The 13476-nt window shown below is 32.4% G+C and overlaps 1 protein-coding gene across 2 annotated transcripts in view; it reads right to left on the minus strand.

Annotated features, from left to right (window-relative positions):
* Cry1 (cryptochrome circadian regulator 1) overlaps positions 1-13476 on the minus strand; it is a 61422-nt gene that overhangs the window by 10466 nt on the left and 37480 nt on the right. For both annotated transcript variants that reach the window (XM_076855076.1, XM_076855075.1), the window contains exons 2-7: positions 10923-11031; positions 6339-6481; positions 3029-3213; positions 2460-2548; positions 1397-1537; positions 1003-1314 (exon numbers count right to left, since the gene is read on the minus strand). In XM_076855076.1, the coding sequence (XP_076711191.1) occupies positions 1003-1314; positions 1397-1537; positions 2460-2548; positions 3029-3213; positions 6339-6481; positions 10923-11031 (979 nt within the window). The remainder of the gene's footprint in view (positions 1-1002; positions 1315-1396; positions 1538-2459; positions 2549-3028; positions 3214-6338; positions 6482-10922; positions 11032-13476) is intronic.

Below are 13476 nucleotides of genomic sequence, written 5' to 3' on the forward strand. Positions count from 1 at the left end.
AACTACATACTTCAAATATGCACATTTTAGCTGGGCGTGGTGGCGAATGCCTGTAATCCCAGCGGCTCTGGAGGCTGAGACAGGAAGATCGCAAGTTCAAAACCTGTCTCAGCAACAGCAAGGTGCTAAGCAACTCAGTGAGACCCTGTCTCTAAATAAAATACAAAATAGGGCTGGGGATGTAGCTCAGTGGTTGAGTTCCCTAAGTTGAATCCCTGGTACCCCAAAAGAAAACAAAACAAAAAAACACATGTATTATACTTCAATTTTACCTCAATAAAGCTATGGAAAAAACAAACATAAAAAAGAAAGAAATATGCTAGCATTATATAGATTAAATTTCGAATTCCTTAATTCAAAATAAAATAGAAATAAATGATTTTAATATAAATTTATTAAGTAGGTGCTATATATCTTCTTCTTGTACAACTTTGTACTAGAAAATAGAGGAGATGGGGGAAAAAAAAACAGAATCAGAAATGGTCCTTGGATAGGGAAAATTTATGAAAGGTAAAACATATATGTAAATCCTGTCATGTGCAAGCACAAAATGTAGTATTCTTCACTTTACATAATAGAACTATTACCCAAAAGCTATGATGTTAAATTGAGGTGAAATAATTAATATTTTTAAAATTCATAATATGAATTAGTTTCTTCTAAGAACTCTTGGGTAAATCAACTTTGGAACAGAAATGATCACCTATAAATATATCTGTCCAATAAATCCAGAATGTTAAATCTTAATAGTTCTCTTAACAGCTAGGTTGGTTTAACCCTAAAACAATTTTAAGTTTAATCCATTTAACCAGTTTTCACCATTCTTCCTGTCTGATTTTACCATTCTGCTCTCAGAATGTGTGCCTGTTTTGTGGGGATTCTATGCATTATCCACAAAAGCTAGACTGTAGATGGGTCTATATTAGACAACTTCTAGGATTTTTAAAATAAGACATGGATTCCTTCAAAATATGACCACACTACATTAGCTACAACACCCACCTTCATTCCTTCTTCCCAGCTTATCCACAGGTCACCTCGTGTGAGGAAGCAAGCAACCGCATGTCTGGCCAAATGGTGAATCCAACCCTCCTGACGAAGCTGTGTCATGATAGCGTCAATCCACGGAAAGCCTGTCCGGCCTTCTGCCCATTTGGCTAAAGCCTCAGGATTCTTATCCCAAGGAATCTGAACACAGATGGGGTTTCCTTCCATTTTATCAAAGCGTGGATTATTTGTTGCAGCTGTATAGAAAAACTCACGCCATAGCAGTTGCCCATAAAGAGAAAGGGGAGGAGAACTGTTCTTCTTTACCTGTGATTAAAAAGCAAGGAAGTATTATCAACATATTTTTTAAAAAGTATTTTGAAAAATAAGCTCTAATTTTAGATAATACCTTTTTGTAGAGGTCAGTTAGTTTGAAGTAAAAGAGTCGACATGACAAACAGCCAAATCGGAGATAAGGACTGAGTCCAGTAGGGCTAGCAAGTAAGGAATTTGCATTCATTCGAGGTCTTTCAAAGTTTGCTACCCAAGCCTGAAAACATACAGAAAGAATTACATTGATCAAAACTGTCTTCTCCATTTTAGGTGTACAAAATCGAGATTTTTGAATTTAAAAAATTACACAATTCTTGGGAAATAACTTATTATCTCAGTCACAAATGCATATTTTAATTTAAAAAAAAGATTTTAAAAAAGTGAGCATTCTTTCATTTCAGCCATTTTGATGCAGCACACATGAAAAACTTTCAAATTCCCAGCAAAGGTAGAAAATACCTTCAATCTGTATTTTTGACACTGAGGGAAAGGTGACATATGGCAGTTTCCCCTTGTCCACAGTTTCACATCTCCAGGTTTCAGTTATTCATGGCTAACCATGGTCAAAAAATATTAAGTGAAAAATTCCAGAAATAAATAACTCATAAGTTTTAAATAAATAACTAATAAGTTTTAAATAAACTTTATTATAGTAGTTTGTTATAATTATTCTATCATTAGTTATCATTGGTAATCTCTTACTGTGCTTGATTTAAAAATTAAATTTTATCACAGGTATGCATACATAGGAAAAAACAATCTATATAAGGTTTGGTGACATTCGTAGTTATAGGCATCCATTAGGGTCTTGGAATGTATCCCTTGTGAATAGGGGCACTACTATAGAATTCTATTCTAGAAGGTTATGGTCAAAACTGATATAAACTTAGGTACAAAGAATGAACAGGTAGTATGGCAGTAGCCAAAGGAAAATAATCAGGAGAGGAGGGGGAAGGGAATTTAAATACTCAGTTGTTAACTCTTAAACAATTAGCTTTGTGCTATTTTAACTACTTCCATCAATCCTTCTTTTCAACAGTCTTTTTTTTTAAGAGAGTGAAATAACTTAAAATATGTCAGTTTGGAAACATGAGCATGATTACATGATGAGCATGATTATATGATCTACATTAGCATACTTTTCTTTCTAAATGCCTTTCCAAACGTGTAAGTGCTTCAGTTTCTCCACCTGGCCACACCGCAGAGGATAAGCCATCTGTATCAAAACCTAAGAAAGAAAAGAAAGGAAAGAAAATATAAAGAAAAGAAATAATAAAAGTATTATTCTTCTGAAACTAAAATTTTTTTTATTTAACCATAATAACTAGGAGAACAAATTCCTCTGCAGAAAATGTGTAAGAACTGATAAAAATGAACTTAGTACCTAGACAGTCCTCCCTCACCTACAAAGGCTATGATGAGTTTTCTATGCTTTAGGATGCATCTTCACAGGTAACATCATCTCACATATTTACAGAATACCTAAAGAATGTACAGATTTATCACTCAGTTTATGATATCACTTAGTTTATGATCAGTTTTTCCCTTCCTTCCTCCCCCTTCCTGCCCCATTCTTTCTTTTTCTCTTTATCTCTTTCCCTACTAATGCAAAATACTTTATATGGCAAAATAAAATGAAGTAGAATTTTCTGAATCATTTAAGATTTACTGAGTCTTAATCTCCACAATTATTACAGTTTATATCTACCTAGCTCTTCCAGTGAGGGAACACCGTATTTCTCATCATGGTCATCGGACAGAGGAGTTGTGCACTTTTCTATCACTTCTGAAGTAATTGTCTCTACTGGTATCTCCAGTGGTTCCATTTTGCTGATGAGAGTCTGAAATCTTTTATAAGTTAGAGGCGGTTGTCCACCATTGAGTTCTATAATCCTATTATATGAGAGTTAGTAAAATGCAGTTAGTAAAAAATGACAATATATTTTTGTTGACAATTTCTGAAAAGTCTTAAAACCAGAAAATAAAATTTATCATTTAAAACTTTTAGAATTTTAGCTTCTAATATATAACCAGGAACATATTCAAATGGTTAATTCATATAAAAAGTATTCTCTATTTTTTAGATATCTGCTAGGTATCAAAAATATATAATATGTAAATGCCAAGACCATTAAGACAAATAAGATTAAGGAAGTGAGAAAAAAACCCAATTAAATGGTTAAATTAGCTTAAAGGCAAAAACAAAAAAGTAATTCACATGAATATGTAAAAAAAATGTATTATAACCCAACTTAAGGAATCTCTGGATAATTAATGAAAATTAAACAAGACTGATAATGATATTACAAGTAATCAGCAAAAAATAAATTTTGTTGTGTATTATAAGAGGTTTACAACATGACATATAGGATACATACAGATAATACAAGAGTTACTATACTGAAGCAGACTAACAACTACAAGCTCACAAAAAAATCTTAATTATTTTGTGATGAGAGCAGCTAGAATCTACTTATTTAACAAAAATCCCTAATGCAATATTATTTTACTAACTGTGGTCCTATGTTATACTTTAGATCTTGGAACTTGCTCATCCTATATATCTGCTGCTTTGTATCCTTTGATCTACATCTCCTCATTTTTCCCAGCAAATTTCATTAAGATTCTATATTATGATAATGACAATTATTTGTTATTTTCTACTATTTTTTTTCAAGACTGGGGATTGAACCCAGGGAGGCGCTACACCTGAGCTACACCTCTACCCATTTTTATTTTATTTTGAGACCCTGTCTTGCTAAGTTGCTGAGGTTGGCCTTGAACTTGTGATCCTCCTGCCTTAGCCTCCCTGATTGCTGGGATTAAGAGAGTATACCACCATGCTCAGTTTGTGTTCATGTCTTCATTAAATATATCAACATTTGCATCTACATCACGTAGACTACTATCCCTTACTTGTGATTTTGTTCTCCATGATTTCAGTTACTCTTGGTAAACTGTGGTCCAAAAATATTGATATTTGACTTCACTCTTTACAGAAAGTGAGAGAGACCACGTTCACATAAATTTATTACAATATATAGTTATAATTATTCTATTTCATTATTATTATTATAAAGCTCTTATTATGCCTAATTTATAAATTAAACTTTATCATAAGTATGTATATAGAGGGAAAATACAGTATATCTGAGGTTTGGTGCTATCCCTGGATTCAGGCATTTATTGAGGGTCTTAGAACATCTCCCTTGGATATAAGGAGAGGACTACCATACTTAGGACATATAAGCCCCCAAATTCCAAGTTATTTGAGTACCTTATATATTTACTTCTGATCACTAATTGCCTCAAACAAGTCATAGTTAAAAGAATAACTAGCTTTGCCATGGAACTTCAGATCAGATAGATTAGATACTATTTGGGAGTAACTACTGTTTTTCATTATGACAATTTGCTTAATAAAGAATCACAGGGAACTCCAACTCTGCATTTTGAGTGCAGAAATTGAAGCTTATCAGGAGGGTTCAGTAAATTAGTCAAGATCACATAACTGATAAATCGCAAATCTAAAACAATGTATTTTTATTATATATCATATATAAATTATTATCTACTATGTGTACAGAAAATAATCATCAAAAAGCTATACTCTCTGCTTTAAGTAAATTTTCTTTTGGCATAATATTCTAAATTTACACATAGGGTCATATAAATTTTACTGACTGTAAAGATACCACAATGGTATTATTGAAGGTACTGTAGATTATAAAATGAAAACCTTATAAAACTATTTTCTCTATGTTACATATAAACATGATAGACTGCATATGGTAAATATTCATATTCAACCAATAAACACTACTGTTATGGAGAACACTGAATCTACCAGTTGTAAGCACCTTCTCTTACCCTGTTTGCTGCCTCCTTCTGATCAGCTCCTAGGGAGCTAGAAAGCAAGTTTACTAAAAGGACATAAGACTTCCAGATTAATCCCAGCAGCTCGGCAGCCGAGGCAGGAGGATGCTGAGTTCAAAGCCAGCTTCAGCAAAAAGCAAGGTGCTAAACAACTCAGTGAGACCCTATCTCTAAATAAAATACAAAACAGGGCTGGAGATGTGGCTCAATGATTGAATCCCCTGAGTTCAACCCCCAGTTACCCCACCCCGCCCCCCAAAAAATCAAGTAAGATCCTTGTCTGTATCAAATCATGATTTAATATACAGAGAGACATGGAATAAAATTAGTCATGTTCATTACAGAATTATTTTATTAACAATAAAATCTGTAAATAACTTAAGAAAAATAACTAAAAAGGTAAATAATTGATATTTTGGTATTTGTAAGAACAATCATATGGCAAAGTTTTACTTTAGTAAGTTAACAAACCCCACGAATCTCCCAAACTCACTGTATCTACTACTTCCTAGCCTTCAATTTGACATAATATTTGTCAGACAAAGCATCACCAGGGACTAGTGTTTCAAGAAGCATACTTTTGAGAAATATGATATCAGGCCATTGTTCAGATGACTAAAATTATGTAAAGTTACAGAATATTCAATTTGCATCTGGACTTAAAAAGATAATGTATACACATGAAATAAAATAAGGTAATCATACAAGATATGTGAAGGTGATTTATGGCTCTGCATCATATAAATTACAAAACTAATAATATTAAGAGCCCAGAAAAGTCAGACCATATTAGGCTGAATCAGTCAAAAAATATTTTGTAACAGTGTTAATCATTAATAGCTTTGAATCTGAAATACTGAGTACTTTTATCTTATGCACAATGTCATTAATTTTGGAGCTTGTTATTGAGTGCATAAAAATTGTAGCAGCTAAATTAAATGCTAAAGCTTTGACATATATTCATTTAATTCTCCCACAACTCTATGATGTATATGTTATTTTCACTTTACAAATATATGTATTAGTAACTAGTTCAAATGTCTATGTACTTAATACCACTGTATACTTTAATATGGTTGAGATAGTAAATACTATTATGTATATTTTCCCACAATAAAAAACAAAACAAAACAAAACCGTACTTGTCTAGGTCATATAATGTGTGTGAAATTCGTACAATGACTTCTACTCCAGCTTCAGTAGCCAGTTTCTTTATAGCTGCATCTCGTTCCTTTCCAAAGGGCTCAGAATCATACTCAATTGAAAGTTTAGTAATGTTCCATTCCTAAAATGAGAGAAAGAAGTAAAAATGTACACCGGCTTTATAATTATTATTTTTTCTATCATAACAATAAGTGAAAGGCTCAAATTCCACTTAAAATGATTAAATAAATCAAACTTCCAACATGTAGGAAAATATACACAATATATCACCCCAAGAATATGCAAATAGTGAATGCATACTCACTAGATTCCAGGCATCATGCCAGGCACTACTCTACCTAACAATATGTTCAAAACCAGTTCTTACACTAAATGTGTTTCTACAGCACTTTACTTTTAAAAATTACTTATAATTACATTATCAAACTTCAACATAACCCTCAAGACTTGGCACTTCAGTTGGTATTTATGTTGTGCAGATGAGATTAAAATTAGGGACTTGCCCAAGTCCATAGAGAGCCAGAACACCTGAACTTATGCCTGCTGGCCTAAGAACTGGTCTTTAACAAATCTTTGGTAATCAATATTGTAAATGCTGCTTTAGATGAATCCTATAAATTCTGTATATTAGCATTTCTATTCTCAGTTTATAAATATTTGCTATTACTATTCATTTTTAGTTTGATTCTGTTGAAGTCAGACAATATAATATGTAAGATTTCAGACTTTTGCAGTTAACTGATTCTTATTTTATAGCAAAGTATAGTCTATCTGTCTTGGTGAATGTTTCCTGTGAATGAGAAATGTGTGTTCTATAGTTCATGGGTACACTGTTCTATAAATATCAGCCATATCAAACTGACTGATAGTGTTAATATCAATCTTATCTTTATTAATTTTTGTATTTTATAGAAGGCACATTCCTATATTCCTGGAGAGGTAGAGGCTGTGAATTTCCTTCAGACCTAAGATTTGGAATTTGCACAATGTCTTCTTTGATACTTGTTTTACCCAAGTTATAGGGACAACCCAGATTCAGTGGGGGTGGAGAAAAACTCTTTTAATGGAAAGAGCAGCAAAATGATGAGGATTCAATACCCCTTCCAAGATATCTGCATGGCTCACTCCCTTCTCAAATATCACCTTATAAGTGAGGCCTTCTATGATTTCATATGAAGTAACTACCCTTTCCTTGTCCTAACACTATTTCACATTTTATGTTTCTCTGCAGGACCCATCATGACCTGACATTGCATATTTACTTATTTATGATCTATTTCCTTCCCACTAAAGGACAAGCTCTGAGAATGTAGGTACTTTATCTGTTTCACTACTATTTTTTTTTTAATTTTTTAGTTGTAGTTGGATCTAATACCTTTATTTTATTTATTTATATTTATATGGTGTGAGGCCCGAACCCAGCGCCTCGCACATGCTAGGTGAGCACTCTACTGCTGAGCTACAACCCCAGCCCCTCAATCTTATATTTCTAGCACACTGAACCCTGCCTTATACACAACAGGTATTCAATTAATATCTGTGAATGAATTCTATCAAGCATGTGCCATGAAGTAATAAAGCAAGATCCAAAGTAGCTCAGAGAGCATATACAAACCTGATGCTGAAATATTAGTGGCTTTATATATTCTTTTTATTTATTATGTGATTTTTCAACAAAATATTTTATTATGCTTCAGTGTGCTCACTTATAAAGATGTTAGGCACATATCTCCTGTTCTTGGGTATAATGAGAATTTTTTTAAAAAAAAATTCAAGTATATATTCAACATGTATCTATTCTCTAAAATGAGTACTTTGAACTCTTCATTAAAAGTTTCTGCAGGGAAAACAAAAAAGTTCTGCAGGTTCTTTCTTGTGCACGTCTTGGTAACTTTACCAATTTGGTGCCAAATGTGGAAGATGCAACATGTAACTCTATAATAATACAAGCAACACACTTACAATTACAGTGCCATCCAAGTTTTGCCTAAGCTAGTACCTCCTAAGCTTCTTGATCATTTTTTTCAGGAAAACATGAAAAGAAGAAGTGAAAAGAACAGGTCATTTTGTCAGCCTATATTAAGCCGGAATTTAACTGAGAAAAAATCATCATAAACACATCATAAGTTTATTAGACTTGTTTGTACGCACATGTATATATAAAAATGCTCTGACACATTCCTAAGTCTACTCATTATAAACAGAATAAACTGAGAACATATGATAGAGGAAAGATGGATACTACAGGAGACATCACTACTGAAGTCACTATCATGTTCCAATAAATTAAATGCAATGTTATCAGGTCTAAACCCATTTTTCCTCCAATGTGGGAAACAGAATTTCCTATTAAAAATTCACATTATTTGCTATATAATAAAATCAGACACACTAATTTAAGTGAGTCAGCTATTACTGACAAAAGAATCTTCTCCCCCAGACAAACCGTGGGTATGAGAACTAGGAGTGGGCAGGAGAATGGCTTTTATTTATTTACTTATTTTATTGGTACATTTATATTTAATAGGGGGATTCAATGTTACAAATTTATACATGTACATAACATAATTTGGTCAATTTCATTCCCAGTATTTTCCCTTTTTTCTCCCTTCCTGCCCTATACAGGGAAGACACCTGCTTTTATCTTTCTATAACTTAAAAATACACGTATGTAGTACCTTTAAATATAAAGTTGAAACATGAATTCAATAAAAAAGGAAGTAATTATCTCCATAGCTCTAGAAAGAGTAAATTAATCAGAAAACTGTCATTTTATATAGACTATTGCATGTAGTTGAAGGAAAATCAGAATAAAATAGTAAATGTTCTATGTGTATGCATGTATTCATGTATTTGCATTTGACAGCTTATGTTAAAACCTATGCCTCTCTGCCAAATTAACAAGATAGGGCATAATTTAAGTGCATAAGATAGTTTGACCCAATCATATACTATTTTGGGGAGAAGAAATCTCAAAACAAAGAACACAAAAGATGTGCTGACTTAAAAATATTTATTCAAAAAGAAGTATATAGCTGTACACTGTGGTGCATGCCTGTAATCCCAGCTACTTAGGAGGCTGAGGCAAGAGGATCTCCAAGTTTGAGGTTAGTCTGGGCAACTTAGTGAGACTGTCTCAAAATAAAAAATAAAGAGAACTGAGGATAAAATTCAGTAGAAGAATATACCTGGCAAATGGAAATGTTATTTTATAGCAATCAAAATATTCTTAGGATTCACTTTGCCCATACCAAATGGATTATTTATAGGATTGAAACGACTGAAGCAATTATCCAAATACATTTTTACACTTGTGAGTTGTAGATAACTGATTATTGTTTCTGGGATGCTTTCTTGTCAGAATTCCTCATATATCAGTTAAATTAGAATTCCACAAAGTTATAGTATTAAATAATCTTTAATGAATGTCAAATTTTCACTAGCCAAAGTTGTTACATTAGCCAAATCATGACCATTAAATGTTTCTTTCCTACCATTAAGAGAAAGGTAAGGTTAAGAATGACTTGATACTCACTATTTGGGGACCTTCTTATTCAGAGAAAGAAATGGTTCTTTTCAGGATTAGAAACAGAAACACTATTACTCTAAAAATATAATGAATCAAACAGCTCCAAGAAAAAGCAGATAAGCATTTAAGAAATCTGATAGTAGCAAGTAGGAAGGGAAAAGTAAAAAGAATAATAGTCAGGAAAATCAGCTTCTGATCTTAACACTTGCACGAACTAACTGTATAATCTTGGGCAACTCATTTAATCTTCCCAGGCCTAATTGTTTCATCTGGGAAAAAAGGGAGAAATAAACAGGAGATTGTTAAGATTCTACCAGGCTTAAAAACAACAACAACAACAAACCAAAAACCTACAATTTTATATTATTGGTAAAATGTCAGTGGTTTTTGACACTCTGATCCAGAATTGACCCACAAACATACTGGCACTTATGAGCAAAGATATGTAAATGTGGACAAAGGTGTTTACTGGCATATTCTGTATTAACAAGAGGCCTGTGGGGTGGGGTACTAAATGGTTAGCAGACAATTACTTAAAGAAATCATAGTATATCCACACTAAGGAATACTATGGAGCCATTTAAAGAACTGAGGAAATAATACGGAACAATCTCCAAAATACATGTTTATATGAACACAGCATGGCTCAAAACAGTGAATATAGTTCTCTCATTTTGGGATTTTAAAAAGGGAACAGTAACACATGAGGATACATATAAATACACATATATAAATTTTTGTTTATGCAAAGAATATTTCTAACTGGATACACAAGAAACTGGTAGTAGCTCGTGTAGCTTCCTTCTGAAAGAGGAACTAGCAGTTAAGGTAGAAGAAAGATTTAACTTTTCATTTTAAACAATCCTTCTATAATGTTTGATTTTAGCAGGGGTAACTTTTTCATTAAAGAAAAAAGCCATGCAATTTTCATTTAAAAATACTTGTATTCCTAATACTTTAGCACAAAAAGCATTATTTGCCAAATACGTTCTCTGAAAAAGGTTATTATTTTATTCAAATATTTGCAAATTACCTTGAAAAGCCTGGGAAACACATCTGCTGGTTGTCCACGAATCACAAATAGACGAGAATTTAATTTTCGTAGATTGGCATCAAGATCCTCAAGACATTGAAGCAAAAATCTAGAGAATACAAAAAATGTTAAAAATATACATTTAGAAGATATAAAGCATTGCAAAACCATGTTATTACATAATTTGAAATGTTATTCATCATTTTATTAATACCCCTAACTTATAGAAATTACTCTGTCCAGAAAGAATACTTAGTTTTTGTTAATTATAGCACAAGTTTCCTAATATTTTAATGCTTTCCTAAACCAAATCACTAATTTTCATTAAATAAAAATTACATAAACAAAAATTTAATTTGTAAAAATAAAAATTATGCAAAGATATAGCAAAGCAATTAAATGAATTAATTTCATTATTTAAACTTGATGAAGTTACAAATTTCCTATATAAAAATGACTTCACATAGAAAGGCTACCTTGAAAAATCTAGAACATTTTTTTTACTCCGGGAAAAATGGAAATATCCTGTTGAATAAGTGAGTAAATAATTTAAGAATATAAATACTAGGGGTGACTGTAATCATCTAAGGCAGAAATCATAATACTTATTTTCATGTTTCTAATCTAAAGAAAAAAGGAATTAATAATAATTAGATGCTAAATTATGTGGTATTAACAATTGACTACAGAGAGTACCAGATTGCTTTTTATTAAGGTCTCATGGAACAGGTGGGGCTATAGATTTTTTCAATAAATTAAGTACCACCAAAGTTTACATATGACATATATCTGGAAGAATTCTGAGGCAGTGATAGAAGACAGCTTACTGTGTTATTCTACTGCGATGAAACTGAGCATTTCCCAAGAACAAATCTAAAAGAGGTCAGCCCTGGAATGTTCAGCTTCATCGTTTGCCTCATGTTAATTTTCATATAGATTCAGTTCCTTTCAGTTTATTTCCTTTCCATCTTCTTTTACGTTTTTAAATATTTTTCTGTCTTTTCACAGGCTACATACTCATTGAGAAGAATGGTCATGTCTTTCTTGAGAGAAGTGGTTGAGGAAGGATTGATGTATCACAGAAATGCACTGTCCAATACAATGACCAAAAGACACATGTAGCCATTTTAATTTAAATTAATTAATATTTAAAATTCAGTTGCTCAATTACACTGGCCACATTTCAAGTCCTCAATAGCCATATAGATGGCTAGTAACTACCACATTAGACAGCACAGGTGTAGAACATTTCTATCACTGCAGAAAGTTCTACTAGAGGTTCTCTAGAAGGTTCTACAAGGTTCTTACTCTAGATCATCTTGTTCTCTTTGCCAATTCTGATCCCATGATTTCACCAAAAAAAAAAAAATGCTAATTTTTTTCCAACTGTAGTTATTAATGTCTTAAGTATATTAGTCAGCTGACACTTTTCCACTTCAGGAGTCAACATTTCTAGAGCTTAGAGAGTCACAGTCACTCAAGAGGCTGTGAAAGACAGTTCACCATTTTACCTTAGGAAGTTTCATGCGATCATCAAATGAACAGAAAACAAACCTTTCTGTGCTCACATTTATATTTAAAACATACCTCTTCTCTCTTGGTTTGGAGTCACCTCCCTAATACCTAATCCCCAGCCCATTCCAACACTACCAATATGTTAAGTTCTTCAGGGGAGAAGACTTTAGCTAGATGAATAGCAATATGAGAATATATGAGTTTCATAAAATTATCTGCAACTATTAATAACATCACATGTGGTGATGTTTATTGGAAAGAATCTAATTTAATATATTTGCTTATTTACAATAAAGTTTTTGTTTTTGTTTTGAGATGGGGGTCTCACTATGTTGCCCAGACTGGCCTCAAACTCTTGGGATCAAGCAATTCTCCCACCTCCTCCTCCTGAGTAGCTGGGATTATAGGTGTATGCTGCCCCACCTGGATAGCAAGAGAATGATTAAACCAAAAATTAAGAAATCCAATGGACTGGCATCTTAAAAGTTTGCTTAAATTAAAACAGCATAAAACTAAAATGTCCTGGAGAGGTTATCCAAGGCAAAGATAATCCCCAAATCTTTGTTGTCTCATCAGCTTCACCATGTTTACCTGCACTGGTAATAAATCACAAAAGTTCAATTCAATCTTTCAGTAGGAATGTTTTTATGTAGTATGAGGTAAGATCAGAAAAGCAAAATATCAAAAGAACATGATTACTACATAAAATGAACAACTGAGTCTGGATTTGCTAATAATTGGTTCTTTATTTTCCCTTTCTTATTTGTAGGCTGAATAAACATTCTAATGCTTTTAAATAAACACTGTATGAATTAACAAAATGTTGGACAGAATAATATGGACTGAAGTAATGTGTTACAATGGAAAATATTGCAACCTAAGAATTAATTCTGTTTTGGCACTTCATGAAACAATGTCTAGAAGCTATATTTAACTATGGTGATTCTCTTCCAAATTATGATATTTTCTTCCATAGATGTTATAATTTATCTCTGGTTTCACATAAAAATTACAGGATAAAGTGGACTCAAATATAGTC

The sequence above is a fragment of the Callospermophilus lateralis genome, chromosome 4 (genome assembly GCF_048772815.1).
Source record: "Callospermophilus lateralis isolate mCalLat2 chromosome 4, mCalLat2.hap1, whole genome shotgun sequence".
Classification (NCBI taxonomy): domain Eukaryota; kingdom Metazoa; phylum Chordata; class Mammalia; order Rodentia; family Sciuridae; genus Callospermophilus; species Callospermophilus lateralis.